Raw genomic sequence first — 18,419 nt, forward strand, 5'->3', positions numbered from 1 at the left:
TTCTCATCAACATGTGTAGTATAATAACTCATACTGAACGGTACTGTGAGGGTTCTAGTTCTCATCAACATGTATAGTATAATCACTCATACTGTACGGTACTGTGAGGGTTCTGGTTCTCATCAACATGTGTAGTATAATAACTCATACTGTACTGCACTGTGAGGGTTCTAGTTCTCATCAACATGTATAGTATAATCACTCATACTGTACGGTACTGTGAGGGTTCTAGTTCTCATCAACATGTATAATCACTCATACTGTACGGTCCTGTGAGGGCTCTAGTTCTCATCAACATGTATAATCACTCATACTGTACGGTACTGTGAGGGTTCTAGTTCTCATCAACATGTATAGTATAATCACTCATACTGTACTGTACTGTGAGGGTTCTGGTTCTCATCAACATGTATAGTATAATCACTCATACTGTACGGTACTGTGAGGGTTCTGGTTCTCATCAACATGTATAGTATAATCACTCCTACTGTACGGTACTGTGAGGGTTCTGGTTCTCATCAACATGTATAGTATAATCACTCATACCCTACAGTTCTGTGAGGGTTCTGGTTCTCATCAACATGTACAGTATGATCACTCATACTGTACGGTACTGTGAGGGTTCTGGTTCTCATCATCATCTATAATCCTACATACTGTTCTGTACTGTGAGGGTTCTGGTTCTCATCAACATGTATAGTATAATCACTCATACTGTACGTTACTGTGAGGGTTCTAGATCTCATCAACATGTATAGTATAATCACTCATACTGTACAGTACTGTGAGGGTTCTGGTTCTCATCAACATGTATAGTATAATCACTCATACTGTACGTTACTGTGAGGGTTCTAGATCTCATCAACATGTATAGTATAATCACTCATACTGTACTGTACTGTGAGGGTTCTCGTTCTCATCAACATGTATAGTATAATCACTCATACTGTATGGTACTGTGAGGGTTCTCGTTCTCATCAACATGTATAGTATAATCACTCATACCCTACAGTACTGTGAGGGTTCTAGTTCTCATCAACATGTATAGTATAATCACTCATACTGTACGGTACTGTGAGGGTTCTCGTTCTCATCAACATGTATAGTATAATCACTCATACTGTACGGTACTGTGAGGGTTCTCGTTCTCATCAACATGTATAGTATAATCACTCATACCCTACAGTACTGTGAGGGTTCTAGTTCTCATCAACATGTATAGTATAATCACTCATACCCTACAGTACTGTGAGGGTTCTAGTTCTCATCAACATGTATAGTATAATCACTCATACTGTACGGTACTGTGAGGGTTCTAGTTCTCATCAACATGTATAATCACTCATACTGTACAGTACTGTGAGGGTTCTAGTTCTCATCAACATGTATAATCACTCATACTGTACGGTCCTGTGAGGGTTCTAGTTCTCATCAACATGTATAATCACTCATACTGTACGGTATACCCAACAGTGATGTTGTGCTGACCGTATTCACATTCCCAACAGTGATATTGTCGTTGTGCTGACTGTATTCACATTCCCAACAGGGATATTGTCGTTGTGCTGACCGTATTCACATTCCCAACATGGATATTGTCGTTGTGCTGACCGTATTCACATTCCCAACAGTGATAATGAGCTGACTGTATTCACATTCCCAACAGTAATATTGTATTTGTGCTGACCGTATTCACATTCCCAACAGTGATATTGTCGTTGTGCTGACCGTATTCACATTCCCAACAGTGATGTTGTCGTTGTGCTGACCGTATTCACATTCCCAACAGGGATATTGTCGTTGTGCTGACTGTATTCACATTCCCAACAGGGATATTGTCGTTGTGCTGACTGTATTCACATTCCCAACAGGGATATTGTCGTTGTGCTGACCGTATTCACATTCCCAACAGGGATATTGTCGTTGTGCTGACCGTATTCACATTCCCAACAGTAATATTGTATTTGTGCTGACCGTATTCACATTCCCAACAGTGATGTTGTCGTTGTGCTGACCGTATTCACATTCCCAACAGTGATATTGTCGTTGTGCTGACCGTATTCACATTCCCAACAGTGTCGTTGTGCTGACCGTATTCACATTCCCAACAGTGATATTGTCGTTGTGCTGACCGTATTCACATTCCCAACAGTGTCGTTGTGCTGACCGTATTCACATTCCCAACAGGGATATTGTCGTTGTGCTGACTGTATTCACATTCCCAACAGGGATATTGTCGTTGTGCTGACCGTATTCACATTCCCAACAGTGATATTATCGTTGTGCTGACTGTATTCACATTCCCAACAGGGATATTGTCGTTGTGCTGACCGTATTCACATTCCCAACAGTGATATTATCGTTGTGCTGACTGTATTCACATTCCCAACAGGGATATTGTCGTTGTGCTGACCGTATTCACATTCCCAACAGGGATATTGTCGTTGTGCTGACCGTGTTCACATTCCCAACAGGGATATTGTCGTTGTGCTGACCGTATTCACATTCCCAACAGTGTCGTTGTGCTGACCGTATTCACATTCCCAACAGTGTCGTTGTGCTGACCGTATTCACATTCCCAACAGTGATATTATCGTTGTGCTGACTGTATTCACATTCCCAACAGTGATATTGAGCTGACTGTATTCACATTCCCAACAGGGATATTATCGTTGTGCTGACCGTATTCACATTCCCAACAGGGATATTGTCGTTGTGCTGACCGTATTCACATTCCCAACAGTAATATTGTATTTGTGCTGACCGTATTCACATTCCCAACAGGGATATTGTCGTTGTGCTGACCGTATTCACATTCCCAACAGTGATATTATCGTTGTGCTGACCGTATTCACATTCCCAACAGTGTCGTTGTGCTGACCGTATTCACATTCCCAACAGTGTCGTTGTGCTGACCGTATTCACATTCCCAACAGTGATATTATCGTTGTGCTGACTGTATTCACATTCCCAACAGGGATATTATCGTTGTGCTGACCGTATTCACATTCCCAACAGGGATATTGTCGTTGTGCTGACCGTATTCACATTCCCAACAGGGATATTGTCGTTGTGCTGACCGTATTCACATTCCCAACAGGGATATTGTCGTTGTGCTGACCGTATTCACATTCCCAACAGGGATATTGTATTTGTGCTGACCATATTCACATTCCCAACAGTGATGTTGTCGTTGTGCTAACCGTATTCACATTCCCAACAGTGATATTGTCGTTGTGCTGACCGTATTCACATTCCCAACAGTGTCGTTGTGCTGACCGTATTCACATTCCCAACAGTGTCGTTGTGCTGACCGTATTCACATTCCCAAAAGTGATATTATCGTTGTGCTGACTGTATTCACATTCCCAACAGGGATATTGTCGCTGTGCTGACCGTATTCACATTCCCAACAGTGATATTATCGTTGTGCTGACTGTATTCACATTCCCAACAGTGATGTTGTCGTTGTGCTGACCGTATTCACATTCCCAACAGTGATATTATCGTTTTGCTGACCGTATTCACATTCCCAACAGTGATATTATCGTTGTGCTGACTGTATTCACATTCCCAACAGGGATATTGTCGTTGTGCTGACTGTATTCACATTCCCAACAGGGATATTGTCGTTGTGCTGACCGTATTCACATTCCCAACAGGGATATTGTCGTTGTGCTGACCGTATTCACATTCCCAACAGTAATATTGTATTTGTGCTGACCGTATTCACATTCCCGACAGTGATGTTGTCGTTGTGCTGACCGTATTCACATTCCCAACAGTGATATTGTCGTTGTGCTGACCGTATTCACATTCCCAACAGTGTCGTTGTGCTGACCGTATTCACATTCCCAACAGTGATATTGTCGTTGTGCTGACCGTATTCACATTCCCAACAGTGTCGTTGTGCTGACCGTATTCACATTCCCAACAGGGATATTGTCGTTGTGCTGACTGTATTCACATTCCCAACAGGGATATTGTCGTTGTGCTGACCGTATTCACATTCCCAACAGTGATATTATCGTTGTGCTGACTGTATTCACATTCCCAACAGGGATATTGTCGTTGTGCTGACCGTATTCACATTCCCAACAGGGTTATTGTCGTTGTGCTGACCGTATTCACATTCCCAACAGGGATATTGTCGTTGTGCTGACCGTATTCACATTCCCAACAGTAATATTGTATTTGTGCTGACCGTATTCACATTCCCAACAGTGATGTTGTCGTTGTGCTAACCGTATTCACATTCCCAACAGTGATATTGTCGTTGTGCTGACCGTATTCACATTCCCAACAGTGTCGTTGTGCTGACCGTATTCACATTCCCAACAGTGTCGTTGTGCTGACCGTATTCACATTCCCAACAGTGATATTATCGTTGTGCTGACTGTATTCACATTCCCAACAGTGATATTGAGCTGACTGTATTCACATTCCCAACAGGGATATTATCGTTGTGCTGACCGTATTCACATTCCCAACAGGGATATTGTCGTTGTGCTGACCGTATTCACATTCCCAACAGTAATATTGTATTTGTGCTGACCGTATTCACATTCCCAACAGGGATATTGTCGTTGTGCTGACCGTATTCACATTCCCAACAGTGATATTATCGTTGTGCTGACCGTATTCACATTCCCAACAGTGATATTGTCGTTGTGCTGACCGTATTCACATTCCCAACAGTGATATTGTCGTTCTGCTGACCGTATTCACATTCCCAACAGTGATGTTCCCAACAGTGATATTGTCGTTCTGCTGACCGTATTCACATTCCCAACAGGGATATTGTCGTTGTGCTGACCGTATTCACATTCCCAACAGTGATATTGAGCTGACTGTATTCACATTCCCAACAGTAATATTGTATTTGTGCTGACCGTATTCACATTCCCAACAGTGATGTTGTCGTTGTGCTGACCGTATTCACATTCCCAACAGTGATATTGTCTGCCTGCACTCTGTCCCGAATTTCCCACAGTTTTATTGCATTGTTGCCAATTACCATGTCAACAATGTCAATTTCCTGCGCATCTGATAATATTCTGTCTTTCCCTCCTGTGGGAGGCAACCTTTGGATCCTACTGAAATACACAAAACAATCCATATATTTTGAAATGTCAGTACATGTAAAAATGTGACCATGCTGTATTGTACTGTAATATGTAGTTCAATTATTGTTGACGGATGCACATCTCACCTGTGGTTTTGCCGGAAAATTCGTACTATTGATGCAACTGTTGAACGCTGGTTGGTTGCACCCTTAAACCGGCCTCTCTCAAAGAGAAACCATAGTTTACAACACGGTTTACAACATAGTTTACAGCATGGTTTACAACATAGTTTACAACAGTTTACAACATGGTTTACAACATGGTTTACAACATGGTTTACAGCATGGTTTACAGCATGGTTTACAACATGGTTTACAACATAGTTTACAGCATGGTTTACAACATTATTTACAACATGGTTTACAACATGGTTTACAACATGGTTTACAACATAGTTTACAACATGGTTTACAACATAGTTTACAACATAGTTTACAGCATGGTTTACAACATAGTTTACAACATGGTTTACAACATGGTTTACAACATGGTTTACAGCATGGTTTACAACATAGTTTACAGCATGGTTTACAACATAGTTTACAACATGGTTTACAACATAGTTTACAACATGGTTTACAACATAGTTTACAACATGGTTTACAACATGGTTTACAACATGGTTTACAACATAGTTTACAACATGGTTTACAACATAGTTTACAGCATGGTTTACAACAGTTTACAACATGGTTTGGAACATAATTTACAACATGGTTTACAACATGGTTTACAACATGGTTTACAACATGGTCAATAATTGTTGCCCTTATCTCTTCCTCTCCTTTGTCCTTCACACATTCTCCCTCTCCCTGCCACTCTTCTCTCCCCACCAACCTGTCTCCCCCTCCCTGCCACTCTTCTATCCCCACCAACCTGTCTCCCTCTCCCTGACACTCTTCTATCCCCACCAACCTGTCTCCCTCTCCCTGCCACTCTTCTACCCCCACCAACCTGTCTTCCTCTCCCTGCCACTCTTCTCTCCCCACCAACCTGTCTCCCTGCCACTCTTCTTTCCCCACCAACCTGTCTCCCTCTCCCTGCCTCTCTTCTCTCCCCACCAACCTGTCTCCCTGCCACTCTTCTCTCCCCACCAACCTGTCTCCCTCTCCCTGCCACTCTTCTCTCCCCACCAACCTGTCTCCCTCTCCCTGCCACTCTTCTCTCCCCACCAACCTGTCTCCCTCTCCCTGCCACTCTTCTCTCCCCACCAACCTGTCTCCCTCTCCCTGCCACTCTTCTCTCCCCACCAACCTGTCTCCCTCTCCCTGTCTCTCTTCTCTCCCCACCAACCTGTCTCCCTCTCCCTGCCACTCTTCTCTCCCCACCAACCTGTCTCCCTCTCCCTGCCTCTCTTCTCTCCCCACCAACCTGTCTCCCTGCCACTATTCTCTCCCCACCAACCTGTCTCCCTCTCCCTGCCACTCTTCTCTCCCCACCAACCTGTCTCCCTCTCCCTGCCACTCTTCTTTCCCCACCAACCTGTCTCCCTCTCCCTGCCACTCTTCTCTCCCTACCAACCTGTCTCCCTCTCCCTGACACTCTTCTCTCCCTACCAACCTGTCTCTCTCTCCCTGCCACTCTTCTCTCCCCACCAACCTGTCTCCCTCTCCCTGCCACTCTTCTTTCCCCCACCAACCTGTCTCCCTGCCACTCTTCTCTCCCCACCAACCTGTCTCCCTGCCTCTCTTCTCTCCCCACCAACCTGTCTCCCTGCCACTCTTCTTTCCCCACCAACCTGTCTCCCTCTCCCTGCCACTCTTCTCTCCCCACCAACCTGTCTCCCTCTCCCTGCCTCTCTTCTCTCCCCACCAACCTGTCTCCCTGCCACTCTTCTTTCCCCACCAACCTGTCTCCCTCTCCCTGCCTCTCTTCTCTCCCCACCAACCTGTCTCCCTGCCACTCTTCTTTCCCCACCAACCTGTCTCCCTCTCCCTGCCACTCTTCTCTCCCCACCAACCTGTCTCCCTCTCCCTGACACTCTTCTATCCCCACCAACCTGTCTTCCTCTCCCTGCCACTCTTCTCTTCCCACCAACCTGTCTCCCTGCCTCTCTTCTCTCCCCACCAACCTGTCTCCCTGCCACTCTTCTTTCCCCACCAACCTGTCTCCCTCTCCCTGCCACTCTTCTTTCCCCCACCAACCTGTCTCCATCTCCCTGCCACTTTTCTTTCACCCACCAACCTGTCTCCCTCTCCCTGCCACTCTTCTCTCCCCACCAACCTGTCTCCCTCTCCCTGCCACTCTTCTTTCCCCACCAACCTGTCTCCCTCTCCCTGCCACTCTTCTTTCCCTACCAACCTGTCTCCCTCTCCCTGACACTCTTCTTCCCCCCACCAACCTGTCGCCCTCTCCCTGCCACTCTTCTTTCCCTACCAACCTGTCTCCCTCTCCCTGCCACTCTTCTCTCCCCACCAACCTGTCTCCCTCTCCCTGCCACACTTCTTTCCTTACCAACCTGTCTCCCTCTCCCTGCCACTCTTCTTTCCCCCACCAACCTGTCTCCCTCTCCCTGCCACTCTTCTTTCCCTACTAACCTGTCTCCCTCTCCCTGCCACTCTTCTTTTCCCCACCAACCTGTCTCCCTCTCCCTGCCACTCTTCTCTCCCCACCAACCTGTCTCCCTCTCCCTGCCACTCTTCCCTCCCCACCAACCTGTCTTCCTCTCCCTGCCACTCTTCTATCCCCACCAACCTGTCTCCCTCTCCCTGACACTCTTCTATCCCCACCAACCTGTCTTCCTCTCCCTGCCACTCTTCTCTCCCCACCAACCTGTCTCCCTGCCTCTCTTCTCTCCCCACCAACCTGTCTCCCTGCCACTCTTCTTTTCATTAGAGTGTCTAGTTTGAGAAACAAGTCCTTAACTGGCAGCTTCATTAAATTGTACCCGCAAAGCACCAGTCTCAACGTCAACAGTGAAGAGGCGACTCTGGGATGTTGGCCTTCTAGGCAGAGTTCCTCTGTCCAGTGTCTGTGTTCTTTTGCCCATCTTAATCTTTTCTTTTTATTGGCCAGTCTGAGATATGGCTTTTTCTTTGCAACTCTGCCTAGAAGGCCAGCATCCCGAAGTCGCATATTCACTGTTGACGTTGAGACTGGTGTTTTGCAGGTACTATTTAAAGAAGCTGCCAGTTGAGGGCTTTCTCTTTTTCTCAAACTAGACACTCTAATGTGTCCTCTTGCTCAGCTACAATAGTAATTTACAACATTAACAATGTCTACCCTGTATTTCTGATTAATTTGATGTTATTTTAATGGACAACAAATGTGCTTTTCTTTCAAAAACAAGGACATTTCTAAGTGACCCCAAACGTTTGAACGGTAGTGTACATAAAAACACACTAGTTATCTAAAAAGTGATTTATTTTTGGGGTTAAAAGTTCAGATTTCTTTGCACAATTACCACAGCTACACTACAGGGTCAGTCTTTACGCTGTAGGCAGAAAGTTCAGCTGGTGTATTGTTGTGCTGCTGACTGGCTGTGGTTTGGTTTGTGGTCAGAGCCTAGAAAAATGGATGGGTCCCCTCCTTCAGTAGACAAGTGAACTCTGATCTTGTGTCCTCGTCTCTTTTTGCCTCAAGCCTAGGGAATGAGTCATGGGGTATTCATGATCTTCTCTGAAGGCCTTCCATGTCTTTCATCAGGAGCTTTGGGAGATCTGTCCAAACAGGTGAAGCATATTCCAAGACAGGTGATCATGTTCCAAGACAGGTGAAGCATGTTCCAAGACAGGTGATCATGTTCCAAGACAGGTGATCATGTTCCCAGACAGGTAAAGCATATTCCAAGACAGGTGATCATGTTCCAAGACAGGTGATCATGTTCCAAGACAGGTGAAGCATATTCCAAGACAGGTGAAGCATATTCCAAGACAGGTGATCATGTTCCAAGACAGGTGATCATGTTCCCAGACAAGTAAAGCATATTCCAAGACAGGTGATCATGTTCCAAGACAGGTGAAGCATATTCCAAGACAGGTGATCATGTTCCAAGACAGGTGATCATGTTCCAAGACAGGTGATCATGTTCCCAGACAGGTAAAGCATATTCCAAGACAGGTGAAGCATATTCCAAGACAGGTGATCATGTTCCAAGACAGGAGATCATGTTCCAAGACAGGTGATCATGTTCCCAGACAAGTAAAGCATATTCCAAGACAGGTGATCATGTTCCCAGACAAGTAAAGCATATTCCAAGACAGGTGATCATGTTCCAAGACAGGTGATCATGTTCCAAGACAGGTGATCATGTTCCAAGACAGGTGAAGCATATTCCAAGACAGGTGATCATGTTCCAAGACAGGTGATCATGTTCCAAGACAGGTGATCATGTTCCAAGACAGGTGAAGCATATTCCAAGACAGGTGATCATGTTCCAAGACAGGTGATCATGTTCCCAGACAGGTAAAGCATATTCCAAGACGGGTGATCATGTTCCCAGACAAGTAAAGCATATTCCAAGACAGGTGATCATGTTCCAAGACAGGTGATCATGTTCCAAGACAGGTGATCATGTTCCAAGACAGGTGATCATGTTCCCAGACAAGTAAAGCATATTCCAAGACAGGTGACCATGTTCCAAGAAAGGTGATCATGTTCCAAGACAGGTGATCATGTTCCAAGACAGGTGAAGCATATTCCAAGACAGGTGATCATGTTCCAAGACAGGTGATCATGTTCCAAGACAGGTGATCATGTTCCAAGACAGGTGAAGCATATTCCAAGACAGGTGATCATGTTCCAAGACAGGTGATCATGTTCCAAGACAGGTGATCATGTTCCAAGACAGGTGATCATGTTCCAAGACAGGTGATCATGTTCCAAGACAGGTAAATGTCATATACAGTACCAGTCAAAGGTTTGGACACAGCTACTCATTCAAGGGTTTTTCTTTATTTTTACTATATGCCAAGAGGGTGCAAAGCTGGCAAATAGTAGTTTAACACTCCGTTGCTTCCATATGTGTTATTCCAAAGTTTTGATGTCTTCACTATTATTCTACAATGTAGAAAATAGTTTAAAAAATAAAGAAAAACTCTGGAATGAGTAGGTGTGTCCAAACCTTTGACTGGTACTGTATTTGTGGGTCAGAACATCTGAAGACCAGTGATCCTGGCCTGGGGCCTCTTCAGCACGTATCTGACCTGGGCATCCCATGAGAGGTCATAGGAGAGCTGCACCCCAAGGAGCTTAAAGGTGTCCACACGTTCCACTGCCTTGCCATTCAGGACAACAGGAGGAGGAGTCCTCTGTTTTGAGGCTTCCTGAAAATAATAACCATGTCTTTTGTTTTAAGTGCATTGGCTGTGAGGCAGTTTGTCTGACCCCATGCTGCATCTGGCCTGGTAGAGAGATGTTGAGAAAGGGTCAGATCCTCAACATACTCGATGGGTTCAACACTAGATGGCATCATGTTTGTCTAGTGCAGAGAACAAACAGGAGTGGGGCTAGGTCTCTGCCTTGGGGGACCCCTGCCTGTACTGACTGTTTGATGCAGTAGCTGCGGATTAAGAGCCAGATGTGCTTTGAAGTGCCTCGTCTGCTTAGAGAGTGTAGAAGTTGTGCATGGTCGATAGTGTCTAAGGCCCATGTGAAGTACGCTGCTGGAACAGAATTTATCTTTTCATTTATTATTTTAATTGTCCTTTGATCTGGCTTTGAAATTTAGCAGTTTTACCTGTGTGTTGGTTTTGTCTTAGCCCAACGTTTTTCATTTAGCTTTTCCACTTCGGACACTTCATCTGCTCCAACCCGCACTGGTCTGGTAAGGTTGAACGCCTCCTCTCCTACTCAGCCTAAAGCTATTCCCAAGCGGGTGTGACTCCTACTCCTGTTGTCTGCTGCACTGCTGCTTGTATCCCACCCGGCGATCTGTTCACTGTCTGCCCTGGCCTGTCTCCCACTGTCTGCCCTGGCCTGTCTCCCACTGTCTGCCCTGGCCTGTCTCCCACTGTCTGCCCTGGCCTGTCTCCCAATGTCTGCCCTGGCCTGTCTCCCACTGTCTGCCCTGGTCTGTCTCCCACTATCTGCCCTGGCCTGTCTCCCACTGTCTGCCCTGGCCTGTCTCCCACTGTCTGCCCTGGCCTGTCTCCCACTGTCTGGTACAGGTACCCCTGCCACACTCCCCCCTCTTCCCTGAGCTTTCGACTCATCTGAATTATTATATATATTATTTTCTGATATTTGGACTAATCTGCATTTTATGTAGGCTAAATAACTTGTGAATCATATTACGTGAGCTTTACTCAGACACACTTTAATTAACTAGCGAAGGCCTGCTATTTATTTATTGTCTTGAATTAAATTTGTATAGCCTACTGGACTCATAGAGTGATACTCTCTCATGTTTTTTTGTTGGGGATAGTGACTCTTTAAACTTACAATAGCTAGTCCCAAGCTATTTTGCTTTTTTCTTGTGCTTTGTGCTGTTTACTTCGTGACTCCACTTCGCTTTATTGACGATGAACTTGCTTGTTGACACGACCGCGGGACAGAAAATGTTTGTTCCGTCACTCGCAACTCTGACTCTCTATTGGTCACACTGTCTTTTAGCCTCCCGTCCCATTCTAACCACCTCTCGCCGGCTTTGTATTCATGTTACCTGATGAAATTGCTGTACAGTATGATCTTGTTGCCATCTGATGCACATTCAAATGTCATAGAAAATCAACACTGCAAAGCACTCGCTTTCCTCTGCCTTGCCCTGATTATATAACTACTGATGATATCTGGAAATGTGCTTGTACACCTTGGCAGGTCTACTGTTATTATAGTACAGCCTGGCCCATCTATTGTTGCTATAGAACAGCCTGGACTGTCTACTGTTGCTATAGAACAGCCTGGCCTGTCTACTGTTGCTATAGTACAGCCTGGCCTGTCTACTGTTGCTATAGTACAGCCTGGCCCATCTACTGTTGCTATAGAACAGCCTGGCCTGTCTACTGTTGCTATAGTACAGCCTGGCCCATCTACTGTTGCTATAGAACAGCCTGGCCTGTCTACTGTTGCTATAGAACAGCCTGGCCTGTCTACTGTTGCTATAGTACAGCCTGGCCTGTCTACTGTTGCTATAGAACAGCCTGGCCTGTCTACTGTTGCTATAGTACAGCCTGGCCTGTCTACTGTTGCTATAGAACAGCCTGGCCTGTCTACTGTTGCTATAGAACAGCCTGGCCTGTCTACTGTTGCTATAGAACAGCCTGGCCTGTCTACTGTTGCTATAGAACAGCCTGGCCTGTCTACTGTTGCTATAGAACAGCCTGGCCTGTCTACTGTTGCTATAGAACAGCCTGGCCTGTCTACTGTTGCTATAGAACAGCCTGGCCTGTCTACTGTTGCTATAGTACAGCCTGGCCTGTCTACTGTTGCTATAGAACAGCCTGGCCTGTCTACTGTTGCTATAGTACAGCCTGGCCTGTCTACTGTTGCTATAGAACAGCCTGGCCTGTCTACTGTTGCTATAGTACAGCCTGGCCTGTCTGATCAAATCAAATCAGATGTATTTATATAGCCCTTCGTACATCAGCTGATATCTCAAAGTGCTGTACAGAAACCCAGCCTAAAACCCCAAACAGCAAGCAATGCAGGTGTAGAAGCACAGTGGCTAGGAAAAACTCCCTTGGTTGGCCAAAACCTAGGAAGAAACCTAGAGAGGAACCAGGCTATGTGGGGTGGCAAGTCCTCTTCTGGCTGTGCCGGGTGGAGATTATAACAGAACATGGCCAAGATGTTCAAATATTCATAAATGACCAGCATGGTCAAATAATAGGTCTGGGACAAGGTCAGCACGTCCGGTGAACAGGTCAGGATTCCATAGCCGCAGGCAGAACAGTTGAAACTAGAGCAGCAGCACGGCCAGGTGGACTGGGGACAGCAAGGAGTCATCATGCCTGGTAGTCCTGAGGCATGGTCCTAGGGTTCAGGTCCTCCGAGAGAGAGAAAGAAAGAGAGAATTGGAGAAAGCATACTTAAATTCCCACAGGACACCGGATAGGACAGGAGACGTACTCCAGATATAACAAACTGACCCTAGCCCCCCGACACATGAACTACTGCAGCATAAATACTGGAGGCTGAGACAGGAGGGGTCAGGAGACACTGTGGCCCCATCTGATGACACCCCCGGACAGGGACAAACAGGAAAGATATAACCCCACCCACTTTGCCAAAGCACAGCCCCCACACCACTAGAGTGTATACTGTTGCTATAGTACAGCCTGGCCTGTCTACTGTTGCTATAGAACAGCCTGGCCTGTCTACTGTTGCTATAGTACAGCCTGGCCTGTCTACTGTTGTTATAGTACAGCCTGGCCTGTCTACTGTTGCTATAGAACAGCCTGGCCTGTCTACTGTTGCTATAGTACAGCCTGGCCTGTCTACTGTTGTTATAGTACAGCCTGGCCTGTCTACTGTTGCTATAGAACAGCCTGGCCTGTCTACTGTTGCTATAGTACAGCCTGGCCTGTCTACTGTTGCTATAGTACAGCCTGGCCTGTCTACTGTTGCTATAGAACAGCCTGGCCTGTCTACTGTTGCTATAGGCATTTGATGGGGGGAAATGTGTGCTCCACACCAGACAGTGCAGGGTAGACTAGATTCCTCAAGTCAACAGGGCCGTGAGGCGTGTGCTGCTTTACAGGCTCACGAGTCAGAACAGGTATTCTAAGCTCAGTGTTTTTTCCCCTCTACAAGCCTTTGCTGTCCATTTAAAAAGTTTTTGCCTTTGCTCAAACTCAAAATAACCTTTTTAGTGAGCATATTGAAATCTGTGATAATTGGTAATGCTAATACGCAAAGGAAATGTATGTATTCACAGAATGACAAACTATTATAAAACAGGTAAGGCAAATTCATTTACACAATGGTCTAAAATTGTATAAAAAGAGTCAGTGTCAGTCTTAACCACAGGAGATAAGTGGCAACGTAATTGGGGAGAACGGGCTCATGGTAATGACTGGAGCGGAGTCAGTGGAATGAGATCGAATACATCAAACACATGGTTTCCATGGTTTCCAGGTGTTTGATGCCATTCCTTTTGCTCCGTTCCGCTCATTGTTATGAGCCGTTATGGTCTTAACCAGGACTGGAGGGCAACAAGATGGCTCCACGGCCATAGTGAATGTTAATACTGGGCAGCTCGCGGCTGGGTTTCCCTTTGTTGTCCGTGATAGTTTGCAAGCCCTGCCACATCCGATGAGCATAGTAGGATTCGATCTTAGTCCTGTATTGACACTTTGCCTGTTTGATGGTTTGTCTGAGGTCGTAGTGAGATTTCTTATAAGCATCCAGATTAGTGTCCGGCTCCTTGAAAGCGGCAGCTCTAAACTTTAGATCAGTGCGGATGTTGCCTGTGGCTTCTGGTTTGGGTGTGTACTGAATGCACAGTCACTGTGGGGTCAATGTCATCGATGCACTCATTAATGAAGCCGGTGACTGATGTGGGAAACTCCTCAATGTTATCGGATGAATCCCAGAACATATTCCAGTCTATTGAGCGTGTTACTGGTACTTCCTGTTTTAGTGTTTGCTTGTACGCAGGAATTAGGAGAATAGAGTTATGGTCAGATTTGCCAAAGGGAGGGCGAGGGAGAGCCTTTTTTAAAGTTATTCAAATATAAATTACCAAATTTACCATAGATTACCTGTTAATTACCAAATTGACAGAAGATTCTGGTAAGGTTGGTAAATTGGATGGACAAGACCCAAAGACAGTTCTCTGAATAGATCTTTCCCTCTTCCTCCCTCAGTAGCAGACGAGAAGAAGAAGGATGGAGAGATGGAGAATGATTTGAGTGACACCGAGGACATATCAGACATGACAGACTCTCAGAAGACCAACAAGCTGTCAGAGATCTACTCCACCACCATACCCAGTGTGGACTCTGCCATGGAGTCCTGGGACGGATCTGGCATCGACGCGGGCTACGGAAGCCAAGGTAAAGACGAGTGGTAGACATGGTGAAATCTGTGGTAGGGTTATGGTTAGGGCCAGGGTTGAAGCTAGGGTTAGTGGTAGACATGGTGAAATCTGTGGTAGGGTTATGGTTAGGGCCAGGGTTGAAGCTAGGGTTAGTGGTAGACATGGTGAAATCTGTGGTAGGGTTATGGTTAGGGCCAGGGTTGAAGCTAGGGTTAGTGGTAGACATGGTGAAATCTGTGGTAGGGTTATGGTTAGGGACAGGGTTGAAGCAAGGATTAGTGGTAGACATGGTGAAATCTGTGGTAGGGTTATGGTTAGGGCCAGGGTTGAAGCTAGGGTTAGTGGTAGACATGGTGAAATCTGTGGTAGGGTTATGGTTAGGGCCAGGGTTGAAGCTAGGGTTAATGGTAGACATGGTGAAATCTGTGGTAGGGTTATGGTTAGGGCCAGGGTTGAAGCTAGGGTTAATGGTAGACTTATACATGGTGTTATAACGTAGTCCTGGGATGGCTCAGGAATTTACACTGGCTACGGCAGCCAAGGTGAGACCAGTGGTAGACCTATACAGGATGTCTATAGGGAGACCAGTGGTAGACCTATACAGGATGTCTATAGGGAGACCAGTGGTAGACCTATACAGGATGTCTATATGGAGACCAGTGGTAGACCTATACAGGATGTCTATAGGGAGACAGTGGTAGACCTATACAGGATGTCTATAGGGAGACCAGTGGTAGACCTATACAGGATGTCTATAGGGAGACCAGGGGTAGACCTATACAGGATGTCTATATGGAGACCAGTGGTAGACCTATACAGGATGTCTATAGGGAGACCAGTGGTAGACCTATACAGGATGTCTATAGGGAGACCAGTGGTACAGTAGACCTATACAGGATGTCTATAGGGAGACCAGTGGTACAGTAGACCTATACAGGATGTCTATAGGGAGACCAGTGGTAGACCTATACAGGATGTCTATATGGAGACCAGTGGTAGACCTATACAGGATGTCTATAGGGAGACCAGTGGTAGACCTATACAGGATGTCTATAGGTAGACCAGTGGTAGACCTATACAGGATGTCTATAGGGAGACCAGTGGTAGACCTATACAGGATGTCTATAGGGAGACCAGTGGTAGACCTATACAGGATGTCTATAGGTAGACCAGTGGTAGACCTATACAGGATGTCTATAGGGAGACCAGTGGTAGACCTATACAGGATGTCTATAGGTAGACCAGTGGTAGACCTATACAGGATGTCTATAGGGAGACCAGTGGTAGACCTATACAGGATGTCTATAGGGAGACCAGTGGTAGACCTATACAGGATGTCTATAGGGAGACCAGTGGTAGACCTATACAGGATGTCTATAGGTAGACCAGTGGTAGACCTATACAGGATGTCTATAGGGAGACCAGTGGTAGACCTATACAGGATGTCTATAGGGAAACCAGGGCCGGACAACATCAGCCATGATGCTATCATCCATGTTTCCTGATACAGTTTGAAAAATAGAAATATAGTTGTTTTATTATACCCTATCCACCTCTTTCTCATGGTCCTTCCATTTGTTGTCTCTTTTGTGTAGAGCATGTTGTCTCTCTCTCTCTTTCTATGTTGTGTCTATCTAATTCTCTTATGGCCCATCTCCCTCCCCTGCAGGAACCTACATCCACCAGGCAGCAGGCATCGCCCTGCACCCCCATGAGTGGAGGAGTGCCAAGCAAAGGAACAGCCCCCCACCCCCGGGCCGCCGTAGTAAGAACTACCCTTTCAGTGACGGGGGCTTCAGTGAAGACGACTGGGACAAACCGTCAGGGTAAGACTCACTGTGGAGCCCCCCCCTGTACGGTGTACATTTTAGGACATCTTCAAGCCTCACATCTCACCCCTCCTTGCATACTATACTCACTATGGACACTGTAAAGTGTGTAGGTGATATGCACATCTCATATAAGCATTCAGGGTAAGACTCACTGTGGACTGGAGACCTCTGGAAGTATCAGGTCCAACTAGTGTTGGAAATTTCCGGTACGTTTCCCCCAAAATCCTACGTTTTCCAGATATCTTTGTTGGAAGATTCCTGGAATCAGGAAGCAATAAGTAGAAAATTAACAATCCTCCAACCAGGATTTCTAGAAAACCTGGGAATTATTGGAAAACAATGGAAGAACCCGTGACTGTGTCCAGTCTTTCTGGGTTGAAACAATGGTAGGCCCCAAAACAGAATCTGGTCTTTCTAGGTTGAAACAATGGTAGGCCCCAAAACAGAATCTGGTCTTTCTAGGTTGAAACAATGATAGGCCCCAAAACAGAATCTGGTCTTTCTAGGTTGAAACAATGGTAGGCCCCAAAACAGAGTCTGGTCTTTCTAGGTTGAAACAATGGTAGGCCCCATAACAGAGTCTGGTCTTTCTAGGTTGAAACAATGGTAGGCCCCAAAACGAGGAGAGATCCGGCGCCGACAGAGATGGCCGCCTCGCTTCGCGTTCCTAGGAAACTATGCAGTTTTTTGTTTTTTTTATGTGTTATTTCTTACATTAATACCTCAGGTCATCTTAATTTCACAAGCATTTCGCTACACTCGCATTAACATCTGCTAACCATGTGTACGTGACAAATAAAATTTGATTTGATTTGAAACAGAATCTGGTCTTTCTAGGTTGAAACAATGGTAGGCCCCATAACAGAGTCTGGTCTTTCTAGGTTGAAACAATTGTAGGCCTCATAACAGAGTCTGGTCTTTCTAGGTTGAAACAATGGTAGGCCCCAAAACAGAATCTGGTCTTTCTAGGTTGAAACAATGGTAGGCCCCATAACAGAGTCTGGTCTTTCTAGGTTGAAACAATGGTAGGCCCCAAAACAGTATCTGGTCTTTCTAGGTTGAAACAATGGTAGGCCCCATAACAGAGTCTGGTCTTTCTAGGTTGAAATAATGGTAGGCCCCAAAACAGAGTCTGGTCTTTCTAGGTTGAAATAATGGTAGGCCCCAAAACAGTAGCTGGTCTTTCTAGGTTGAAACAATGGTAGGCCCCATAACAGAGTCTGGTCTTTCTAGGTTGAAACAATGGTAGGCCCCAAAACAGAATCTGGTCTTTCTAGGTTGAAATAATGGTAGGCCCCATAACAGAGTCTGGTCTTTCTCGGTTGCTTCAATGGGAAACCCAATGACTTTATCAGTTCTTTACAGGTAGCAACAATGGAAGGCCGATGACAGTATCCCATATTTGCAGGTTGCAGGGTTTTTGTAGATAGTACACAAAGTACTGTGCAACTGTAACGTATTGGGTGTAGTGGGTGAGAAGTCAGGCGCAGGAAGCAGAGAGTTCAGGGTAGCGCTATATTTTATGCACAAAACGGCAAACAT

The 18,419-nt window shown here is 45.8% G+C and overlaps 1 protein-coding gene across 1 annotated transcript in view; it reads left to right on the forward strand.

The window, feature by feature from the left end:
• The window catches only part of grip2b (glutamate receptor interacting protein 2b), a 217,007-nt gene that overhangs the window by 174,863 nt on the left and 23,725 nt on the right, over nt 1-18,419 (forward strand). The window contains exons 19-20 of the mRNA XM_064967506.1: nt 14,873-15,061; nt 16,715-16,871. Coding sequence (XP_064823578.1) covers nt 14,873-15,061; nt 16,715-16,871 — 346 coding nt within the window. The remainder of the gene's footprint in view (nt 1-14,872; nt 15,062-16,714; nt 16,872-18,419) is intronic.

Source organism: Oncorhynchus masou, chromosome 6, assembly GCF_036934945.1.
Source record: "Oncorhynchus masou masou isolate Uvic2021 chromosome 6, UVic_Omas_1.1, whole genome shotgun sequence".
Classification (NCBI taxonomy): domain Eukaryota; kingdom Metazoa; phylum Chordata; class Actinopteri; order Salmoniformes; family Salmonidae; genus Oncorhynchus; species Oncorhynchus masou.